General features: G+C 42.6%; 2 protein-coding genes across 3 annotated transcripts; both read left to right on the top strand.

Annotated features, from left to right (window-relative positions):
- Positions 1-11,000: 11,000 nt before the first annotated feature.
- LOC128297710 (sulfide:quinone oxidoreductase, mitochondrial) lies at positions 11,001-13,400 on the top strand. Its single transcript, XM_053033396.1, has 6 exons — positions 11,001-11,173; positions 11,328-11,433; positions 11,937-12,362; positions 12,432-12,641; positions 12,735-12,921; positions 13,034-13,400. Exons 1-6 carry the CDS (start codon positions 11,079-11,081, stop codon positions 13,333-13,335), a joined length of 1,326 nt encoding a protein of 441 aa, XP_052889356.1. The 5' UTR covers positions 11,001-11,078; the 3' UTR covers positions 13,336-13,400.
- Positions 13,401-14,186: 786 nt separating this feature from the next.
- Positions 14,187-15,859, top strand: LOC128297523 (seipin). 2 transcript variants are annotated; one of them, XM_053033190.1, is made up of 4 exons: positions 14,187-14,773; positions 14,856-14,995; positions 15,133-15,474; positions 15,572-15,859. In XM_053033190.1, exons 1-4 carry the CDS (start codon positions 14,493-14,495, stop codon positions 15,781-15,783), a joined length of 975 nt encoding a protein of 324 aa, XP_052889150.1. In that variant the 5' UTR covers positions 14,187-14,492; the 3' UTR covers positions 15,784-15,859. The 2 variants fall into 2 exon arrangements, with proteins under 2 accessions (XP_052889150.1, XP_052889149.1); XM_053033189.1 differs by having other exon boundaries at positions 14,856-15,004.
- The last annotated feature ends 8,761 nt before the right edge of the window (positions 15,860-24,620 follow it).

The following is a 24,620-nucleotide window of genomic DNA, read 5'->3' as shown; positions in this document are numbered from 1 at the left end:
GTCTTGATGATGTTGAGCATCGGGTGGCTCTTTAGTGTCATTTGCCTTGCAGGTTTCGTGATTTGATTCGTTGGCTAGAAATTGGCAAATGTCGCTGGAGCACCAGCGTTAAGCAGCACGATCTCGTCCAGCGAAGGAAAGTATAATGTTTCCCCTCGAAAGATCGCCCGATCTGGCCAGATGTGAGACACTGACGTCAATTCTATCCTACCCCTTTGTCCCTTGTTGGCGGCTGACAAATTTATGATTCACGAACACCATTAGCGTATGCCGTTGCCAATCAAGATTAGATGCGAAAAGGAACGGTGCGGAGCTGGTTTTCAGCGTGGCGGTCGTGGTTTTCTCGGAAGTTGGGTAATGGCAATTAGGCGTTTGGTTTTGGAAAGCAAGCGGTTAGTTGTCTATATCGCTTGGTCACGATATTCGCCACTAGCTGATGCTCTTCCAATCGTTTGATGCACGTCCACTGTAATGGCGCGATCGACCAACGGCCTAGACCTCACAACCGGCGTGCGATAATTCACGTACTCCATCTAGATCAGTTCTGACTCGGCCCAAACCGCCTCCCCATCACAGAATGCATCTGTCACCGATACGTTTCGCACCGGCAGCACTGCGCAGCGTGACCCGGTTGCATCTCGTGCACTCCGCCACGGTTGCACTTCGATTGGCGAAGCCGACAGAACGGCTTGTGCCGGTGCCGGGCCACCGTGTACGACCGAATGCAACACAACAGCGAATCAAGCGAGACGGGAAGGGAAAGACCAGTTCTCTTCCGCCTTCCTTGCCCACCACTGCTTCACGTGCACAATTTTTGCACATTGATAGCTAGCGTGTGTCCTTCCGCGACCGCTACCTCCACCACCACCCAATCCCAATCCCAATCCCTTCCCCACCGCTCGAATCCCGCGAAAGGGAATGGTTACCAAGGTCAAAATAACTATAAAAATGACTTATTACGCTCAGCTGTTCGTCTTGCGCGCACCATCCGTTATGACTCGGTGGTGCATTTGATCCAAGTCAATCAGAAGGTGACCGGGTAAATGAACAGGTTCAGTGAAGTCCCTCTACCGGTTTGGCAAGATTCGTCACTTCTCCGGGTGGATAAAAGGATTTTTATTTTATTTGTAACGAATCACGAATTTTTATAACATTGATTCAACATTGACACACGAAAACGTGTTGCCTTTATTCAATAACCATCTTTTGCCAATTATGTAGTGCAAGTTTGATACTGACTAAGGAAACTAAGGAAAAAGTGTATTGGTCCTATAGTTTTGTGCTAAACTGTGGTGCAAAACTAGTTTGTTTTTTTTTTCGTTTTGTTCCGTCGTATGAACTGGAATTTCCGCCCAACACCACTTATCCTGAGCGTTTTTTTTTAACGAGACTTTAGGCACAAGGTGATGCGAACGAAACTCCATCGAAGAAGGAAGCTGCGATAACATAGCGATGACTCACAATCGTTAATCAGGTTTCCTTCTACTGCTACGTAGCCCCCTTTCGTTTGACTTAATTCGTTGGGCAACGTTCATTTCGTATAATGACTTTTTTTATAGATACAGGCTACAACGCACATTAACAAATGTGACGTTCTCGTGTACCGAGTGTTGAGTACTGTTTTGGAACCTAAATGTGTAACCGGATTGATGGATGTCACCCGACGGGATCAATCGCACCACATCCGTTCGGAATCGGTTGTACATGATCACTGTCACGTAGGCATGTCAAAGGGCGTAGAAACCGACAGTTGTTTTAAAAGGGGACAAAGCACTGGCAGAACTAGAACTGTGGCTGGTTAGTTAACTCTTGCGTTGGCGCTGTCTCACCGTGGCATTTTTCCATGTGCTTCGGTCAGTCCCGTGAGACTTGCAGGCGGCACTGGCGTGTGATCACCGCCGGTGATTGGGTTTTCTCGTGCAACCATCAGCCACTGTTGCGCTGTGACGCATGACCGACCGGTGAATACCGTTTAAGCGCGGATAATTTAATGATTCACTTAATTTGTTTGACAATGCACATGCATAAAGCTAATTACATGCTAGAGTCACTTTTACTATTCGCCCCTAACCGGTCACTTGCTGTTCGCTAGCGTAGCGATCATCAAACTCCTTGAGTCAATCATATACAGTCAACGTTTGCTTCAAAAGGTTAGCAAATCATTTATTTATCAATTTTGGGCCTGCACAGGTGAACATGATCCGCATGAATACGTATACTCGCAAGGTATTTGTGAAGTTGTCGAACTTAAGGAATAAGGCAAAAGACAAGCAGGAAATGTCTTGATAAAGAAGTACTCCCAATTCAATATATGGCTGTTAATACGGCAAACAGCCGCTATAAATGTAATAAAAAAATACTTTACTATATTTGAAGGAAGATCCCATAGGCATTGTACAATATAAGGTGTGGGCTCAAATTATGGCCTTTGAGAGCCTACAGTGCGGCCCACGAAGCTATTGTTAGTATTAACATCATTAGAATGTATCTAATTCAAAATAAGGTTGTAATACTTTCTAACCGTTCGACTATCAATTATAGATATAGTTAATAGGATACCTCAAATAACTTTCCGGCTCTTGAATATCAAGAGATCTAAAAACCTAGCATTTATGGCTTTCTTAGAGACTTTATTTACCCACAGCCGGAGGATTCGTTCAGATGATATTTTGGACCCGGTCTGTCGTGTGAAGATCGACGCCGCTACTCATACGCCACCGGGCCACCCAGAAGTTAACAGGATTAAAGAGGAATAAACTGCGGACCAAATTATACCGAGCGCAATATCCGTGTGAATTACCCAAAAGATAGTACGCAAGTGGGCTCCGTCGGCTTTAAAGTTTGGAGACTCCTAACCCAGAGTACTTGGTCCCTGAATCCAACCTAGACTAATAGTAGGTTGTTGTTCTGTAAAATAGAATGGCTGTAAGCGCGTGATAAGCTACAGGATTTCCAAAAATAACTACACTGCTGATCGTCATCCTTTGCGCTAATCATGGAGCACACACCGTATGGAAATATACAAAATAAAGCCCTTGCATGCCGTAATGCTGAACGAATGAATGACCTGCAGGAACGGAAAACGCTGGCAAGAAGAAACACACTGATAAGCAATATCACCTACATCAACAGCTCTGTAGACCAGCGCAGGCACGGCACTAGGCGCGAATGATCACGAGACTAGAAACTGGGCGTTGACATGGTAGATAATAGAAACTCACGTGAAATCTCAATAACGCTGCGTTTGGCTAAGATTGAAACTACGGAGCAGCTATCAATCACAACACAAGCCCCTCCGAGGATCAGCATCTGCTACCATCTAAACCCGTCCGCTAACGCTACAAACTTGTTTTTTTCCTAAATCCTGACACTAACTGTTGATGGCAACACTGCCATCGCTTGTTTTTATATTGAGAAGGGGATCCACCTTATCACGGTTCCGTCGGAAGATTTACAGGATCAGTTGGCAACACTGCGCATCAGCTTGTTCCGTAAGCAGTACTTTAGCATATACACTGCCCGGCAAAGAGCGTGACTATGTTTCTTATGTTGAACAACATCGCTAATCAGCTACTCGTTGTCTTATCGAACCCACTTAAGTAAGCCTCAAGTCTCTTACGTCTTATCGATGCAATTGTAGATTAAACGATTAATCTTCCTTTCCCCAAATCATCCACACTTCAACTGAGCACATTTAATTCCATTTTTATGTGTTTCTCGCTAACTCTAATGGAAACACTGTTTAATACGATGATTGCAAAATGTGGCACAACAGAAGTAACAAAAAATAATTGGAGCCCTGTACAGAAGCACAAGAAACTCCGTAGGCAATTATGACTCAAATAGTAGCTTTTATTGCTGTGTTGGGTTGGGGAAGTCACAAAATTTACTTTCAACCATAATCTTTTGCCGAATCCATCAAGCCATGCTAATGACGGTGATCCATCATTCTATTTTGATCATCATACACGGTCCGTAACATATGGTAAGCGATGCGAGCTTTAAGCAGTATCGCTAGCAAAGCGTTTGATTTTTCCACATCATTGCACGAAAATAAGATCTATCATGTTGGGAAGCACCTATATTTCTACATGTACCTGGTTCCATTCTTGTAATTTCTTACCTGCAACCGGTGTACTTTCGCGAGAAAGCGCTAAACACGAATTCCACGAACGTCGCCGCACTGGAGCACTGAAGCGTTACGCCTGCACAAAACTAGCACGTGTTACACCGACACAAGCAACCGCAGCAACAGTTGAACGTAGTTAATTAACGCACACTTTAACGGAACGCTTTATCCAGTCCATTAGATCCCGCGAGCAGGACGAAATTTTTCTTTCCCCGGAAACTTACAACTTCCTTTGTGGCTTCACGACACGGTACTAACGTTACACTGTCTTTCCCTTCGATGGTGCGTGCCACAAATCCTTTGTGTCTTTGCACCAACCTGAACCGAAAAGCCGTGTTAGGTTCACGGCAGGAAACGATCAGATCGTTGCGGCTATCAACACACGATTAAACATCTGCCGGCACTGTAACTTCCTTTTATAATCCTTGATGGAAATTTATACACTATTCGTCGCCGCCTAGCTCTCGCCGGTACCACCGCGGCGGCTGCGATTCCCCGGCTTCATGGCGAAAAAGAGAAACACGCTAAGATGCTGCGCGCCCGAGCAGCAGAAAGTAGTCGAAATGGACCGGAGATCTAAAAGGGCGGAAGGCTAGAGTAGGAACGATAAACGCTGAGAGAATAGATGAGACGAACTTCGCTCGTTGGGGCGACAGTGCAACAGTTAGATGGAGCGCGCGAAAGAACGAGAAAGCCGCGCGTGTGTGTGAATGATAGTGAGAGCGACCGAATGGCAAGATGGAGAAGGATGCTGGATGTTTAAGCGCGCTGGTAGCCGGGGAGATACTGAGAAAATCATCTTCGCCACCGCGTTTCAGCAAAACCCTTCGGTTTCATTCTTGGCAAAACCATAGGCACCCTTGAGGGGGCTTGATTGAAATCTCCATAGAAGCTTTTAAAGATTTTCTTTCATATTTTGTTTTCCCTCAAATCGGTCGTTTACTTTCTGTCAGGTAGTATTTTGGCATCTTAGCAGCCGTATGTCGTCTTGCTGTGATATGATTGTTCTTGTTAAATTATCGTATTCTTCAATCTTCACTAAAACCCCAACGCAAGATAGCAACAGTTTTTCTGACGAGCAAATTTAAACACCGTAATCTACCATCCACCGATGCGATGACGCATCATGGCCGGCGGCAGTGCCATCCCCTCAGGCGCGTTTCAGCTACCGTGCCGGAGAAGTTAAACATCCAGTGAGTATCCTTTTTTTGCTGTGCGGAGAATACATTTGAGCAATTGACTTACATCGAAATGCAACACACGCTGATGGCTGGGGAGACCCACCGTGGAGCAAAGGATGATGGAGCCTGGGTGCCCATTGCACGGTGCCCCAATCGACATGTGTGTGGCTGTTGAGTGATGGTGCTTCCCTTGTGTGGTACGGTTCAATTGATGACTTAATTCTTGACAGCCGCAGCATATCGATCATTTCAATTGGCGATGATTTCTTACCCACCGCCTAGTTATTTAATTCAATTCCAGCTCAATCCCACTTCACCCGGACCATTTCGGTGCGCACGATGCGTTGCTGCGATATGGACGCGATGCCGATGTCTTCGATTGATGCGCGTCACCAGGCTGTGCGGTATGACATTCCTTCAAGGTGTTAGCTATTAACATTCGCTGGTTGGCCGTCAATTTATTCGACTAATCGAGGTTAGACGCGGAAAACTGTACGGACTACGGAGGGGAAGAAAATGCGATAATTCTTTCCTCTCTTTTTTTTCTATCTCGTCCCGCCACCCCTAAGAAAGCCAGCTACACCCCTGTGAAATTCGTTATTAAACCATTACAATTCGGTTAATAGATTTCGTTGCCGTTTCTCATCAGGAATCCTGCTGCTTTTCAATTGATCCGGATGAGGCGAATGTAATCGGCGGAGGGAAAATTTGCCGGATAAGTGACGCCTGCAGTGCGGAGAGCCGCGTCTGCCGAATCAGCACCAGTTCGCTCGGATACCGAATCCAGCTACGTAGCACATCCTTCCCAAAGGCCTGCAGGGACTAGCACCGGAGCACAGGCTCAATTTGCCATTCAGATCGGATGCCGTCTTCGCTACTGAATCATGCATGCATGCGAGATGTTAGACGGGCAACTGCTTTCAGGTGTGTGTAACCTGCGGCAGCCTAGCAGTAGTACAGCTACCTTCTGCGCCTTCATCTGCGCATTAGAATATCAGAAAGACAAGTGAGGTTACGATGTGCATGATATTAGTGCACGATCCGTACCGAACACTCAACATCATGCGTAGTCGTTAAGCGGCAGTGTGACTGAAATGAAGTTTGAAGCGCAAAAAGGTCCGCCTCTCTCTGTTCCCTCTGTATGCCGGTTTGTGATTGGAGCATAAGGATCTGTTGCCTGCACCAATCCCTTCCTTACCCATCCCGCATCCACAGCGCAACGGGCATCGAAATGCACATACAATCGAATTAAAAGAAGCCCCACAAACATTAATAGTAATTAACCACTAACGTAAACAGGCCGTACGCAAGGGAAGAGTGTTTCGATCGCGGACATACTAGCACATTCGATGGGTGTAGCAATGAGCGCATGCATAAACATCGATTTGAAGTACGCATTCCACTGGAACATACTTATAATTTCGACAGATTGTCAGTTTTACTTTTATTTCTGTGTTTTTCATACAACCATTTCCATCTTTTTTGAGACTCTTCGCGTAAAAGGAATCATTCGTGGAACACGTAACGTTATGATAGGACCAAGGATCCCTTTATCCCTTTATTCTTAATCCCTTTATCCCTTCGAGTTAGTAATCCCGAAAAGTAAACCATTATGATCGACTTTCTTTGCTGCGATGTGTAAGGAGGACGTCTTTTTCCTAACAGATAAATCAATCGTAATGCATAGAAATAGAAATAGAAAATAGACAAATCACATAATAGTCGTAACTATACGATTTTGTTCAGAAATCCTTAAACCTCACTCATCACATAAAAATCGCGTATTTTAGCGTTAACGCTAACCACCGGCCTTAACCTGGCTACTATTTCGGGTTGCATCGTCCGGCGTCGTTCTTATCACTTTTCCAGTGCGCATCTGAGCCAGACGTGTTTTTGTCTACATTATCTGTCCTTTCGTGTAAAGGCCGTTGCATTACGAGTTACGCCATTGGTCCTCCACCGCGCCACATCCCGATGCGCATAGTTTTTTTATCGGTACAACAACCTCAAGTAGTCTAGGCCTGCCATTTATGGAATTCTTTGAATTAATTTTCGCGTAGCGGGATAGACAATCCTTCGTACGGGACCGAATGGGATTTTGGACCCGTCCTGTAGAGTGAAGACTAGTACCGCTACCAATACACCACCGAGCCGCCCCTGTAGTTTATAGTTAACGTATAGTTGATATAGAATTAAACTATCATTTCTTGCCATGAAGTTCACAACAAGTCTAGACCTCTGGTGACTCTGGTAAAGAACTTAATTTACAAACTTATTAGGAAGATCCTAAAACAATCGCCGTATTACCAAACCTGTGTTGGGGTATGAGGTGGGACTTATCATCATCATCAACTACAGGGTATCCCGCATTCGACAGTTTCCCAATGTTTTTTGACTGTGTCTCATATATATTTTTGAATCCGTCCCGAGATTTTTTGGACGTTTTTTCAGAATTTTTGGATCAAATTGTCGGAATTGGAAGCGTTTTCGATACATTTTTGTATGCTACTTTATGGAGCTTTTCACTGAAAAATCCCAGCCCACAGAGTGCTTCTGGCCAGGTGTATTAATGTTATGTTGAATAACACGAATAATGAGGGTTCATGTGTAACTATTATTTTTAAAATGTTGTAAAGCATTCATTATTTCAAAATTAACAACAATAGCACTAGCCATGTGTCTTGAAAGTGCAAAGAATAATAAATAGGAATAATGTTCTACGAGTTCAGTTTCGAACATTGTCGAGACCATTATCTCGAAGGTGGATCAAGGTTTAAAGGAATAATAGTTAGAGTGGTATCCTTAGTATAGGTCTTACGGATCGACCCTACATTCGTACTGACCGTGTTGATATGGTGTAGTTAAGGTATTATACAGAAGAATTGTTTGACTTAGAAGTGTAATATACTACGACATGCGTTTTATTTAAATTTGATCTTAATTTATTTTAAGCTTATACTATAAATCAGGGTGTTTAAAATGAAATCCTTCTACGAAATATTTTCACCACACTGCTACTGATAGAAGAGTACCGTTGATAACATACGGTATGTTCCCATGAGTGTCCCCGAAGACAACGATTCATGAAAGGCGTTGAAGGATCCCAAAATGAAAGCCTAACACAGTCTGTCTGTCTGTAACTATCTGGATCCCAGATGAAGGATCAGGGAAAGACTTTATTCAATAGCTTCACAAATTTTTTTTATTCAAAATCATCACAATATTAAAAACGTTCAGAAAATAAAGCAAAAATACCAACCTGTCCAGTACAATTACTTAATTGAACATTTTGTTTAGGACTTCAAGCTTTTGTATAATCACATAACAATAAATGATGATCCGTAAGTACTATTCATAATATTAATAATTCATGTTATCTGGATTGCGTTTTCCTGCTTGAAAATAAGCAACTGATGGATGTAAAGGTCTAGAAAAGACTTCTAGAAAGATATTTTTATTATTCCAGTCAAAACAGTCACCAAATCAGTATTGCCATGTCCGTGTCTATTTCTTATGTTCAATAAATTACAATTAGATATGGTTTAAACATTGAATTTTATATCATTAATCCATTATTTACCATTGTATCAAGAACTGGGTCTATAATAAAACATTGAGCAGATTTGATGTCAAATAATCTATTTACTATGTTCGTATACTGGACATGTTATGCACCATAAGACTGTTCAAACAGTAATGAAAACAGTAATATATATGCATATCTTAAAAAATGCATTATCTCTAAACATGAGTTTTCAAAATTTAATAAAAAAAATCAATTCAACATATCTTACAACGTATAGTACAATAAGCAAATTTCTGGCCGTGTTACAACGGACTTCAAAAAACATTTTTTTAAATTGGTACCCAGGATTTCTCGGAGAACTGGGAACCGATTGATCTGCCGATAGAACCGATTGACACATTGGATAGAAATTTGTCAAAAATTAAAAATTAAAAATATTACTACAACATGAATTAAATTTAAAGATCTTATTTTAGAGATTATTTAGCATTTTGGATTCCAATTCCGAGCCAGTGGGTATCGCGGATTCCATTTTCCACCACAAAATTCAAATTCAAGAAATTTCGCTAAAAATATTGTGTTTGTGTTTTAATGTATATATGTGATTGTGTTAAAAAATACTTACTTTTGAATGTGTATACTGTCAATTCAATTCAATGCAATATGTAAGATAGTTTAACGTTAAAAAAATATACGAAAAGTGACCTTTTCCGGGTTTTGGGTGTCTTTTAATTGGCAGTATTTTTTTTCTCCACAAAATGAGCAGACTACAATGTTTTATGTTGTTTTTAGGTTTATAAAGACTTTGAGCTGTGCAGCTTCATTTGTCTCTTTAGCAGACTACAATTAATTCAACTGTTTATTAAATCGTGACGTGTTCTATACTTGATCTAAAACACGCAACATTGTCAAACACAATATTTCATATCAAGTAAGTCCAAAGCTCCTCAGTTTTACTATTATTGTGCTTTAATGTGTTTAAATTAAATTGCCGTTCATTAACGACCAATTTAAAATGCAGCAAGTCGACAAAAAATTAACTTTACAACCGTATACTATAAACCAAGATTACAAATGTCAACTCATTGTTTATGACGAAGCGGCAAAAAAATTAAGAAAAATAATCACTTGAATTTTATGTTCGTGTGGTGATCGTAATCGAATCCGTACCCATATGACATTTCCCGAAGTTTGCGTTCGGTTTTTGCTGTACGGACACGAAATTTAGCGCGTTTGCGCTTGTGTTGGTGTCGAATTTACCGTATCGAGCAATACGAATCGTTTTTTTACTCAATTTTGTCAATGTGTAGTGGCAATTGCAACCGCGATCGGAAAAGATCGAGAGCGAAAGAAGAACACACTCATGCACACAGTCCGTGAGGCCGTCGGTAAATGTTGTGCTCAGCTGTGGTGAAGCAACTTGCATGATGGCCGCTTGTAAGTCGGCCGTGGAGCAGTGAAATATTAGTGCATCATGTTGCATAAGGTAAGATAAAGTGTAGGATAATGTTTGGGACCTTTTCTAATATCATTTTTCTCTGGTTCCTTGTGTTTCAGACGACGATTCCAGGAGCGACCGACGGCGTCATTGGAAGCGTCATCCGCACAGTCATGTACTCAGCGAGGGAAGGCTGCATTCGTTCAGCCGTAAAAGTGTTTTTTTTTTCTATTGTTTCGCAGTGTTTTCACAGTTTCTATTTTCTAAGTGCAGTGAAAGTAGTGTGCAAGTGACCTTATAATTATTTTTATATAAAAAATAAAGTAAAGTATTTCGTATAGCAAGTGTTGTGCATCGTACTGTGTTTCCTTTGTCGCCGAAAGAACGAAAGAAATGGAAGGGAAAACTAACACTAACACATGGAAAGAAATATGTCTCGATACCCGAAGAGGACACGAACGCCGGAGAGACACGAACACGCACACATGTTCAAAACCTTCTCAATAACGACGCCTTTCGCGAAGGTATTGAGAAATTATTGAGAAGGTTTTGTATATGTATGGGTGGGATTTTGCCAGGTGGGTAGTGCCATACGTTGTGCCGGTGTTTTGTATTCGAAAACAGATAATCCCAATTGGCCGTACGAATCCAAAATTTTACAACCAACAAAAAACGGCTAAGTGGGCGTGCCACTTAGTGCCCTTGAAATCACATTAAACGGGCTATAAATTCGGTGTCACTTGATTTTCCGATTCGGGGTTTGGATTCGTGTAGCAGCAAGAAAAGAACGTTAGTTTATTCAAGATGATGAAAATGTTGTGTTATGCTGCTAGAACAAACTCGCTTAGTATTCCTATGCGAGGAATCTCCACTAGCAATTTCTTGAATGAAAATCACAAGTAAGTCGGCAGAATGGAAAAACCACCAATGCAACAGGTTGTTCGGTTAGATAAACAATCATGTTCCAGTCGTGCAATGCGTTGTCGTATATGTATATATACACATAATTCTATAAAATATACACCTATTGTTTGTGTTTTGTATATATTACAGGTGCAAGTTGTTAGTGGTTGGTGGTGGTTCCGGAGGTTGTTCTGTTGCGGCCAAAGCATCCAACAAATTGGGCGAAGGAAAAGTAATCGTACTAGAGCCAGCTGATGTAAGTTGCATCGGGCACTACAAACACGTTGTGTTATCTTTAACACTGGAATCGCGATAAAGAGGAACATCAGAAGAGGCTTTAATCGTATCAAATGAAAGTTAATTGGTTGATTATAGAAAAATAACAAGCTTTATCGGCATCCTGTTCGTTGCGTTTTCTGTCCTAAACTTCTCAAATGCACACTCGTTTCCGCTAGCAACAATCAGATCCATCATACTCGGCACCTTGCCGGGCTTATCATCCTTTAAACAAACTGAATTCCGTATTGTTTTGGATTTTTTTTTCATCTAGCTAATTTGGATCGGTAGCACAATTCCGTCTTCAAATTCGCACGCGTCATAACGCGTTGCATAACTAATGCTAATTGATAACGTAAACTAAGATGAGTGTTCTTTTTTACAAACCAACGTTGCCCCAAATAGGCAAGAAATATCAATTGTTATTTCCATTTTCCAGCTATTTTTTATGATAAATTTATTCGCCTTTTTCAACATTCTCAGAAACATTATTATCAACCGATGTTTACTTTAATCGGCGGAGGAATTAAAAAGCTGGAGGATAGCCACCGTCCAATGAAAAGTGTTTTACCCGCACTAGCCACTTGGATTAAGGATTCGGCCGTAAAATTGGAACCCGAACTCAACACCGTCCACACAAGTAACGGAGACAAAATCGAATACGAATACCTGCTTGTTGCTGTCGGATTGCAACTGAACTACGATAAGATTCCTGGACTGGTGGAAGCACTGTCAATTCCAAATGGAAACGTATGCTCCAACTATTCACCAAAATATGTTGACCGTACTTTCCAAGCATTACAAAAATTCAAAGGTGGTAACGCAGTGTTCACCTTCCCGAACAGCCCCGTAAAGTGTCCTGGTGCTCCACAAAAAATACTCTACATCGCGGAACACTACTTCCGCAAGGTACCAACCTGTTCTGTTGTTTAAGATGCTACTGCATGTGTTTCATTTGTGTCATTTCCATATTTTTAGTCCAACAAGCGCAAAAATGCTCAATTGCAGTACAACACCGCCCTGCCGGTGTTGTTTGGTGTGAAGCATTACGCTGATGCCCTGTGGAAAATAGTGAAGAAGCGAGACATAAATGTGAATTTGCGCACGAATTTGGTTGCAGTTAAGCCAGCTACCAACGAGGCGGTGTTCGAAAACCTAGACAAACCGGAGGAACAATTTACCGTTAAGGTAAGTAGGTCAGGTGACCGCTAGCAACGGTAACGGTAGGACAAATGTAACGTGCACCAGTCCATTATACCTTCGGTTCGTGCATATTTGCAGTACGAGTTTCTGCACGTCACCCCGCCCATGGGTGCCCCAGATGTATTGAAAGCTTGCAAAAGCCTAGTTAATGAAGTGGGCTTCGTCGACGTAAGCAAGGATACGCTTCAGCATCAGAAATTCAGCAACGTCTTTGCCATAGGCGACTGTTCATCTTCACCGAATTCTAAAACAGCTGCCTCTGTGGGTAAGAAAGAAACCGAGAGCTCTTTGCAAATGCTAATGCAATCGCGGTACCTTATTTGCATTGCATGTGCATTGCTGAACAATTGACAATTTGATTTCAATCCTTTCCGTAGCTGCCCAGTCGCAAGTTGTGTACAAAAATTTAATGGCAGCGATGGAGGGTAAAACACCTAATCATGTGTTCGATGGATACGCATCCTGTCCGTTGGTCACGGGATACAACACGTGTGTGCTTGCCGAGTTTGACTACTCTTTAACGCCCTTGGAAACTTTCCCGCTGGATCAAAGCAAAGAACGTTTCTCGATGTATCTCATGAAGAAGGATTTCATGCCGGCACTCTATTGGCATTTGTTGCTGAATGGTCTTTGGAATGGGCCTGGCTTGCTACGAAAGCTAATGCATTTCCGGCTTTGAAAGCAGGGGTTTGTATGAATGTTGAACCTTGAGCACTGTTTCTGCACTTTGTCAAGCTATCTATGTTAATCCCTTTCCTTTCAAAATATTATTATTTGAAAATATATTCAAAATATTCAAAACTTGAAATACAAACGCTGTTTATTAAAGACTTTGTGATTGTTGCAATATTTTAAATTATGCGAATCTATAATGTGTAAAATGTAAAAACAAAATCAAATAAAATTATATTTCCTAATTACTCCACAACATGTTGGACTAAAATTTGCTAACGATCAACATCTGTTTTGCTTTTCAGCCACGATCCATTGAAAATTCAAACCGGACATATTTTGCGTGGTGCTTCCGGAACTATACGACCGACCTGAACAGCTTTTGCTGGCCAAAACTAAAAGAACAAGCGGATCACACACACTTTTTACATTTTTACACTTAGACCTCGAGGTCCCTTGAAGTTCGGGACTACAAACGACTGATTTCTGGACTTGCTGGCTGGGGAGCAGGGGACTTTGCTGACTTTGTTAAACATAAAGTGTGTTTAAATAAACCACAGGAAAATACGGCATTGCCGTCATAATATAAATTAAATAAAATTAAATAAACCACAGAAGATAAAAGGGTGACGAACCCTGCAATGGTGTATAGTTTCATCCTTACAGAAATGCTGTGAATTTATTATGATATTTCCTTTTTCACCATAAGCAACTGTACATGTTTTTAAACACAATAACTTATTATTTTAGTAAAATAATGTTATGTAATGTCATTTGAATCTTCCGGAATAAAATCGGATCCTACTGTGGAAGCCGATCAAAACAAACAAACGTCAAACACGACTCCGATATGGCCTCTGAACTTTGTTCCATCGTGCGATTGTGAACTTTTAGCTAAATCTGCTCGGCTCTGCGTGCAACTAGTACAAAATGTGAAATAATTGTATAACTTCGTAGTGATATTCAGCTTATACACTCTATTTGTTTTCCATTCCTTCCTAAACGCGCAATTCCAGTAACTAAAAGTGATATGTGTTGCTAAAGCTTACTCTGTGGCTTAGCAGTTCGTGAACTTCCTCGATTTGATTATCGCGGAACACGGAAAGATTTCTTATCTGCTTTACTGTATTCCATCCCTGGTGAGCTGTATTGAACAAACGCAACATGGGTCTCGTCGGGTTGCTGCTGATGGTTTTAGACCCATTTAAAATTATAAGAAGTTATATTTTCAAACCGATCGCAACGTTTGGTTTGGCAGCAGCGGAAGAATACAAGGCGCGCAAAGAAAAAAGCTTAAACACCACGAAAAATGTGTTTCTCAAGCTGTTTGTTGTTGTTTTGGTTGGATTTTCTGTAGTGTGGGCCTCGATATTTCTGTACCTGTACTTCTACTACTCGTACATGCCTTCCGTTTTACACACGAAGGATGTACATCTGAATATACGGTATCGTATACAATAAACCTTATGGTACAAATTGTTTATACATTTTTAAATAACAGCTTGCTACTAATATTACATATTGCAGCGACTGCCCAAGTGATGCCATCGACTGCAAAGCTTATCCGACAGCGAACGTCGCCCTGACTAATCATCATCGATTTCTAATGGTGGGACAGCCGTATAAGATTATTCTTAACCTGGAAATGCCGGAATCTGAACACAATGGTAAAATAGGTAATTGGTTGTAGCAAGTGTTTGTCTTGTAGTGTTTCGATGTGGTGCAATGCTCTAGTTCATGTCTATTTTATCAGCAATCGCACAATCTCTAATATGCTTCGATGGGTAACATTTTCTACAAACAGGAATGTTTACCGTTTGTGGTACGGTAAAGGACTATGGGCACATGGAAATAGCCACATCCTGCCGCATGTCGATGCTACACTACAAATCGGATCTGTTGAAAACGATTCTTACATTCGTATTTGCACCACTGTTGATATTCGGCTATCGGGAAGAAAAGCAGCTAGTCACGGTGGAGTTATTCTCAAATTTTCTCGACGATTCGAACCATCCGGCAACAAACATGGATATCACTATACACTGCCGAGACATTCAATTGTACTCAGCACAGCTACAGGTGGTAGCTAACTTCACCGGATTACGTTATCTAATGTTCAACTGGCCTGTGCTATCAGCAGTTATTGGTAAGAACTTCGCGTTCATACGCGTTCTCTTTGTTAAGGAAAAGTTGCTATCAGCAGACCATTGTTTGATTGTTTACGTTTGTTTATGTATTTACAGGCATAACATCAAATCTGTTTTTCATTCTAATTGTTTGCATATTGAGTTGGTACCATTGGGACGATACAGAATGGATATCCGACATACGAGATAGGTATCAACAAATTGTCAAAGGAGCTTCAAAAGTGGCTCCAATCGAACAAACGTTAGCGCTTAATCCGTTCAAAGAAACTGAAACTGCATCAAAAGATTGGTTAATAGACGAGGAATAGTAGTTTGGGTGTACTTTATTTTGTAATAAAGTGTTACATTTTTACATGTTCTGTTCATGTGGTCTGTTTGTCGATTTAAAGCCCTTTTTTTACTTAATAATGTTAATCTTTACGAGCATAGAACAGAACATAAGTTACATTACGGGATAAACTAATATTACCCAATTTTGGCAGAAAAATAAGAAAAACCTAAAACTACACAATGTTAAACTCGCTTTGTAAGAAAATAATTTTAAAGTTAGATGCATCGTTTGATAAGCATAATGTTAAAATACCTGTTGCTCACAGCCGCCCAAGCCATGTCCTTTCTATCAGGCGTGTCAAACACATATCTATCGACGAAACCTTACAACAGTCGCAAGGTTAACAATAATTGTCAAGCGACGTTCAGGCGTACATAGAGCGAGCGCGAACAATCCGCGAACACTGTCAAACGGATGTTTCTCTCGAATGATGCTTCTGCGTACGCGTACACGCAATTAACATTGCAAGGTACATGAGTAGGCAACTATGAGCATGCTTTACTACTTACGATACTAAGTACAATAATATGAGTCACATTTGGTTCGTCGCTATTCATAATCCACGCAAAATGTTGCGTACGTGTAGTATTTTCAAGCTCTACCTTCTTTCTCTTTTCGCACTTTACCTATCGTGTATTTTTTTTACTTTGGACGATGGACTAGCCAGATTTTATTTGCAAAATCTTTCCAAATGGATGGCCTTGGTGCAAAAGGAAAATGTGTGTGTGTTTCTTGTAGGACGAAGACGAGGTAGCGGTAACACTGTGGTCGCAATAATAGGGAAATTGAAAATGTTTAAAAATAGCACAATCGGCTGTTTGAGGGCAGAGCTCGTTGGTTCCTGCCTATCGTTAGTTATCTCGGGCGTCTCGGATTTTCTGTTCGGATGCGATGTTTCAACTACCAGTCGAGTCGGCTATGATGCGATATTACGCAAGATTTTAGCGCATTATCGTGAGCAAATTTAGCAAATGTTCCTTTGATGGAACGCAAAGTAACAATTACCAGCAGACTTACAAACACCGAATCGGTACAATATGCCTGCATTCGAATGACATCATCCACTGAAGAGGATTGTAATGTGAAAAAGAAAAAAAGTCACATTCAAAATACTGCAAGAATGTAAAATTTTCAACTTACTTTTTTTTCGCTCAGTTGACCAAATCAAATATAATAGAAAGTTGTCGCGTCGCACACGATCCACTTCACATTTAAGAGAGAAAGTTGAACAAACATGATATTACACTTTATACAAATACAAACTACGCTTTCAAATATCATCTATCAACTTGGGTGAAAAGAGCTTTAAAAAATGACCTCTTTTTCTGCGATCATATGATATTTTCTTACATGTATTCCATGTCCTTAATAAAATAAACATGAGAAATACAAAATCTGTATATAAGAATTTACTTAAACTTTTTCATTTCGTTCGTATCCCCCAGTGTTGCTAGCTAGAGATCATAGCTGTGACGATTCAAATTCGGGTCTGATGTTCGTTCGGTCAATTCCGCTCTTGGACAACGCCAAGGGCCGCATAGATACCACATTTTGTTTGTATGTTGATGATGATTATCATGCTTCTATTGCCTCACCAAAAACCCATACCTAAAGAACTCATGGCAAGCTCTCCAATAAACCTTCCACCGTCTAAACTGGGCCACCCCGAAGTCAAATAAACGACATCTTTGTGAGACGAGAAGCACAGTGATCGGGATCGGGAGTGATGGTGTTTGCGTTCCGTGACCGGTTCTCGGAGTCTCGTGGTTTTGATTTTTTGCTATTTTCAAGGAAACCATCGACTCGGGTCAATGGCATTCGCTTATCATAGATCGCAAACTACAATAGAGCAATTGCGTATTGCAAAGTAACTAGCTTGATAGTACAAAATATTCTGATGAAAATTACCTTTCGGGACCGTTCGGGATACACGGTTATGTATGTCAGCTACACAAGATCAACCATCACTTGCGTACTCATTCGCCGCTGGGCAGCACTGTTTCAGCACTGTTACCAAATGGCTTTACCATGGTGCGTAATTAAAATTATCATTCACCACACGCGCCCGCGAACGTTAAATTAGAATCGGAACTGCCACCAGACAGGAAGCTTCATAGCCCGGAAGAACACCGCAATACAGTCCCATTGAAGTTGCTGATACCAATCGCAATTGTCCGCATATCTCTATGCGCTTTGCATTGCGGCAGCCCACCGGGGAAATGGGGCCAGTAATTAGAACCTTGATTTTACCCTTGCCTCGGAACTGGTTAGCAGCAGGGCAAACAGGGAATTTGCGCACTCCGCGGGGTATCGGTTCCGGAAGTGGATACATGTGCGCTTCCGTTACTAACTCCCGGGTGGACAGTGAGTGGATGCAAGAAAATAGGCACAACAACAACAAAAAAAAACGCTACAACGGGATTGGACCTCCACGATCCATGTCAGCTTACGGCACTTTTCTCCCGGTGGTACAATGTCCAATGTTAAGTGATCGGAAGTGCATACGATCGTGCTCTTCGGCCGCGATCAGCCAGTCGTTGCAGTGCAGCGAAGGCAATGATAATGAAGGAAACAGGTAATTCTACTACCGATTACAGAAAATTGAAAGATACATTTTTGACCGATTAGACAGAATCGAACAAGGTGTCTTCATCTACTAGATCTTCGGTGCCAAAGATACGCACATAGTTTACGCACGGTGAACTTGCGCTTAACTGAAGCTAATAACCATATCCATCGTAACCGACGGAGAGCATACTTTGAGATCGTGATTCTCAACGGGGTAGACAAACGATGGCCAGACACAGGATGGTGTTTCACTCAGCATTTCTTTCGCTACTGGCCCTGCCCGACTACTTGAAGACATCCGGCTGATTACTTCATCGCATTCGCTTCGCCCGCCCTGAGTTTATTGCTCCCGCATGAGTCTCAAAAATAAACATGTGCAACCAAAGTCAACTTTCGCGACGTTGCGTGTTGCTCGGTGTGGGACAAGCATTTCGGCAACCGTTGCAAGGAAGAAGCATACGCTAACGTGTGTCGATACCTGCTACGGGGAACCCGTGTAAGGGGTTGAAGTCTTAGTATATGCTATCGGATGGTTGGCAATTATCGGTGATTTGGTACGAGATTTCAATCAAGGCCCACTGAAATGGTCCACAGTGGAAGCTGTGAATAGGTAGATGAGCTAGAAGATAGGGCGATAAGCATGCATAATGCAAGCTGTAGGGTCGAATGTGTCGAGAAAATTTAGGTGTGTCAACTAAGATCCTACTGACACCAGCGACTAACAGTAGTAGTCACAGTAATACAGTGTTCGCAATGCCACACATGACCATCTTTATTAGTCCGATTATCCGTATTATCCTTCGAAATGTCAAATGTCCCTTGAGGCATAATGGATGAGGATCGGTTAGCGACGATGATTCCACACCACAGAACCGGTACAAAATCCAGCTCAGATCAATCCCCCGTAAGTACTATCCAGCTCTGCAGTGCATAACGTCAAAGAGGCAGGCATAGGCACCTCTTGAGGATGTAATGCCACTAAAAAAGAAGAAGATGGTGGGTTAAAGCTTAATAAAATACACTACTACTTCTGCTGCACATGGCGACATTAAGAAGATATTGTACATTTATACCTTTGAATACTAAGAAGATACAAATATCTGCAAAATATATGGAAAAAATGGAACATTATACAAAAAAAAACTTGTGCAAACTGAATAAAATCGAACGACATTTTATTAAATCGTCTCTAACCTTGAGTTGAATTTAAAATCTCGTGCATCTGGTTCACACATTGTGCCCAAAATTTCACACACCACCACCCAATGCTACCCATGTATGTGTGTGCGTATGAACATTGATAAGAGATGAACTACGCGAATGTTCACAATCACTACGATAACGGTAAACATTTGGCTTATGCCTCGCAATAATCGTTAGCTTCACTTACATGCTTCACAGCGCAGCAGCAGCTGACGGCACGCAGGAACAAGTGTGCAAAAGTGTTTGTGATATTTCCATCTTCACATCGCTCGCTCAAGCGGCTTCACCGCCGATGACGTCAGCGCGTAAAGGGGAAACGGGTCATCGGTGCGGGATCTCGATCGTTAATTTACGGCGCCAGCGCAAAGTGTTCGATTGTGTCCAAATGGCACCGCATAGTATCGGTTGCAATACAAACCATCCACACTTGTGTCGTGTAACACCGATCACACGGTGGCCCCGCACGATAAGTTAAGGCGTATCGCCGTTTGCTATTGCGGCTGTGTGTTCCAAACGCGTCAGCAACGATGGTGCGTGAAGTTTGTGTGAGTACATTTAAATTTTAAATGCCCCAAGCTCGGCTCGATGATAAACCTCCGGAAGAGGTCTGGCAAAGGCGTGGCAGGATGGGCTGCCAAACACACACACACACCAACAGGAAAACCGCTTCCGTTGCGTTGCTGATAGAACGGGGAATGGTCAGATTGGACAGGGTATCCAGAACCCGGCTCGGTAAACCGAAAGGCGGTGGCGCGGGTGGGAATTTGATGCCGCGAGGCGAATCATATGCCGAAAAGTGCGTGGCGTATTGGCAAACGGAAGGTGTCTGGTGAAGGTTGTGCCGAAGCGGTACCCTGCTAATCGACAAAACGGGCCAAAATTGCGAAGCACATAAAATGGAGCGTCGCTGGCATCCTTTGCTGTGCGCGCTGATGGCGTAGTGTGGATCTCGTGATCGCGGACTGTTCTCGCAAGAAGGTGCCGACATTGGCACCGACGTTCAGGGTGGTGAGGTAATCTGTTGAGGTGATCTCGGTGGATCGTTTAAAGCAACCATCATAGCACAAGCTTGTATTTGCTTTAGATGCGCGACGTATGTAGAGTTGTGTCTAAACTTAACTGTGCCAAAATAGCTTATGTTTTGTCATATAAAACTGTGGAAAAATTAAATTAGTTCACCATCACATTAAGTCGTATAAAAATGAGAAACTGAACCAATTCATTCTAAGAACCGTGCGTCGGTTTTTTGGCAATATAAAAATGAGAATGGACCGAACTGAACGAATGAAATTCACACAAAGATAAGAACTGGGTCGTTCTAGTTCACCAAAAAGACCGTTATTGCGCATCTCTAGACGTATGCGTATAATAATATTTGCAATGAGTTAGCATAAATTCAGACAGCATTAGTGGAAAAGAACCACTACACGAGTAACTCCAAAGAAAAGCGAATTCACTGTAAGTAACTATTATATAACTTTAACAAAATCGAGTAAAAATGTGATACTTTAAATGCTCTGAATAATTTAATAAATAATAACTTATTTATTTAATTTATTTTATTTTAAATTAATATTTTACTAACATTTTATAATCTAAAGAATTTATCTTTTTTTTCGGAGAAAGATAGAAAATCAAAACAACAAACTGTTTAATGCGGTGTTCTTTTCCATTTCAATTGCTCGATAGTTCAACAGTGAATATTAAATTTATTAACGTCACAATTAAAATTGCCGTTGGGAGTGCGAGTACTGGATGCTCGACCCCTGTGTACAGTTCAAGTCTAGCGAAACAATTCCGATTCCAAACTTATTTCTACGCAATAACGGAACGCAGGCGAATTGGCAGCAGTTCAGATCAAGTTGAGAAAGGCTTTCCTCACTTGAAATTCTTGGCTCGGGTAGCTTCATAAATGCATAAAGCTGTGGTTATGAGTCTTTGTTTTTAACGACGTCTTATCCACTGCCTTGTGGACACCAGCGGACTAGATCCTTTGCTAACGCAAAAGCATTTGGTTTTGTTTTTTCGTGACCTTGCTGATGAACTGCCCTTTCGTGTTGGTCTCGAACTATTGGATCATCCGTTTAAAGTTTGCTCCCAATAGTCCTGTCATTTGCCTCTGAGTGTCATTGGGGCGGCTCGTTAAATGTATTTGGTAACGGTCTTCAAACGGCAGGGCCGGGACAACATTCCATCGGGATCAATCCCTCAGTACGCAGGACTGACTATATCCGGCTACGGGTAAATTAAGTCAAAGAAAGCTAGAAATGGTGGGCCTTCGACCTGTTGTGGTTGTTGTGCCGGTACAGCAGGAAAGTCATTGGTTTTATTACAGTCTAATTGCTCGCGCGAAGGGCTTTAAACGGGCTTTATATAAAAGCTAAATCATAAGCTTTCAAAATAATTTATACAATAATCAAGCGTAAATTAAATTTTGTGCGATCGTTTATGGAACTTATCGATTCCTTTGCCAGGTGATTGTCTCCTTTAAGCTTATAAAGGAACAACGTTTACAACTTTGTTGATGGTTCAACTATTTGACCAAATCATAATTTCAGTTGTTATTAATTATGCAAAACTTTCCCTTTATATCGCTTTCGCACCCGTGCAATACTGCACCGGCTGGCCATTTCGAAGGAAATTAATTGCCATTCCTTCCATTACCTTTCCAATGGCGGGGGTATGTGTGTTGTAGCCGCTGCCCAAATCAACCGTTCTCTTTTCCACCCCCCTGCTTGCCGAACACGACCGTTCCGATCCAATCAGGGCGCGATTGATGTGAAGAAATTGGCGCTGGAACCACCAACTTGCAAAATGAGCATAACTAAACAGCAACAAAAAAAAGGACCAAACAGCCGACAATACAACTGATGGTAGACGGTAACGGATTGCACGAGCGAGATAGAAAGTAGCAACAACAACAACAACAACAACAACAAAAGATAAAAATCCGATAACAAAAAAAAAAGCATCAATCCCGATGATCAGTGCAGAGAAGCATACGCAGTTGGGAAGAAAAAGGGAAACAAAAACGCACATAAAGAATTCGCCTTCCCCCCCCCCCCCAAAAAAAAAACAAAAACAAAACAACAAAAATCCGCCGTACTGCAGAAATCGTGATGGTGCGGTGGAAAGTGCGCTTGATTTATTGACCGGCGTTTTGTTGGTCGTGTTTCAACTGTGCGGTACGGGCAAGTTCGGTAAATTTATTCAAATTTCAAGTTCAATACACAAAATACCGCAGGCCGCATTCGATTCCGTGCGGTGTTAAGCCGCGCCAGTGGTCAAGGTGAAAGGAAGGGAGATGGGGGAACGTTGGCGGCGAGGAGGAAAACAGCGCAAGCATAAACCTTTTTTTTCCCTGACGCCCTGCAATCCTTCCACGAACGTCTAAAAACCGTTTCGTACGATGACGCTGTTTCACTTCCAACACATGGACAGACACACCAACACAACATGAAATAACAGGCAACCAATCCGCCACAATGCGAACCAGCGATATGTTGTGCGAATGTGCAAACGCCAGCAAATGTGGCATTAAATCGCCCATGTTGAAGGTAACGCACGGCGGGGGCGCGAGCCGCTGGTGGTGGTGGTGGTGTCGGGTTGCGCAGGAAGCATAGAACCGGAATGGCGGGTGAATGGCCACCATCGGATCGAACCTACCCGAATGCTTCATTCTGCCAAGAGACCAAAACGCGATCCTCCGTCTCATCCCAACACACACCCACCCACCTTCCCTTCCTGGCCCGTTACTTCAGTTGATCGAGACACACACGCACACATCGACAAGCACACGATCGACCGCCCAGAACGATCGTTCATTTCGCATTGCATCCCACCATCGTGGACCACCAGAACGGCCGGAGCGTTGGGGCGCGGTGGGCCCAAATCCAGGCCACCCGAGCGAAAAGTACAAAAATGAGCCAAAACCTAATACATTGCCGGTCGGCGGACAGCCAAAGCGGCCGATCAGCATCTCCGCTTCGGGAACAAAATTGGTGGCAGGGGTGAGGAAAGAGAAAAGCCAAACGCAAACATTCACCGGTCGGCGGAAAGGCGGAGAAAATCTCGCACAATTCGCAGGGGCAACCGACCAAAAGGTCCCTTAGTTTCCGAATAGGCATAAACAAAAACTTTATAGCGACACCACAATGATACAAATGCAAACAAACTCAAAGCACACAACCACACCTCTAGGGATGTAAATGCGCGACGCGCAACCTCGAAAAGAAAACCTGGTGGTGTAACCTATCGTCGCGATCCCGTGCTAGCGGAACGATGCATCAGATGGTGGATTTTTGCTCGGGCCCACTTCAATCTTCTCTGGAAGAAATGTTGATTGCAACGCGCAACTTACAAATCGAAATCAGTGTGCATGTGCATGGCCATGTGCATGCGTGTGTGTGTGTGTGTGTTGGAGTGAAAGAAAGAACGCAAGAAGAAGGGGAAAAGGGAGCAAGGGTTGGACAAAGACAAAGAAAACATGGCGGAGGAATGATGGGGGGTTATATTGAAGCGAAAGCGACCAAAAAGAGATGCCAACGGGAGGGCAGCGGGACTGGCAGAAGTATGGTGCGGGCGCGAGCGCGCGCGCGCGCGCAAACCCCAAAATGAAAGGAGTGAAAAGTACTGGCTGGTCTTTCCTGGCCAGAAACCACATTCCTTCGATCAAATTCCCACGCATTCCGCTGGCATAGTCATTTTCAGCGAGTCTCACTCGACACCCGGAGATCGGGTCTGTCCGCCCCACGGGAACCCCTCCCCCCCCATTCCCCAGCGCGTCTTCCGCGCATCGTTCCGCGGCTTAGCGCAAACCATTTTCTCTTGTTCTCTTTTGATCCTGGTTTCGCGGTCGCTGTGTCCCGTTCGCAACCACGGCTGCGGATCGCACTGTTTCAGCCCAACGTCCAACACCCCGGTGCTCGTCATCGGTTTTGCAGCATCCGTAAAGAACATGCAAGCAGGCGGATGGTGGCACGGCACGGCATGGGCGCTGGAGTCTGGGATTGATGAAGATAAGATGAGAGACCGTAGGACCGT

This window comes from Anopheles moucheti, chromosome 2 (assembly GCF_943734755.1).
Source record: "Anopheles moucheti chromosome 2, idAnoMoucSN_F20_07, whole genome shotgun sequence".
NCBI classification, from domain to species: Eukaryota; Metazoa; Arthropoda; class Insecta; order Diptera; family Culicidae; genus Anopheles; species Anopheles moucheti.
This window is presented reverse-complemented; position numbering and strand designations above follow the sequence as displayed.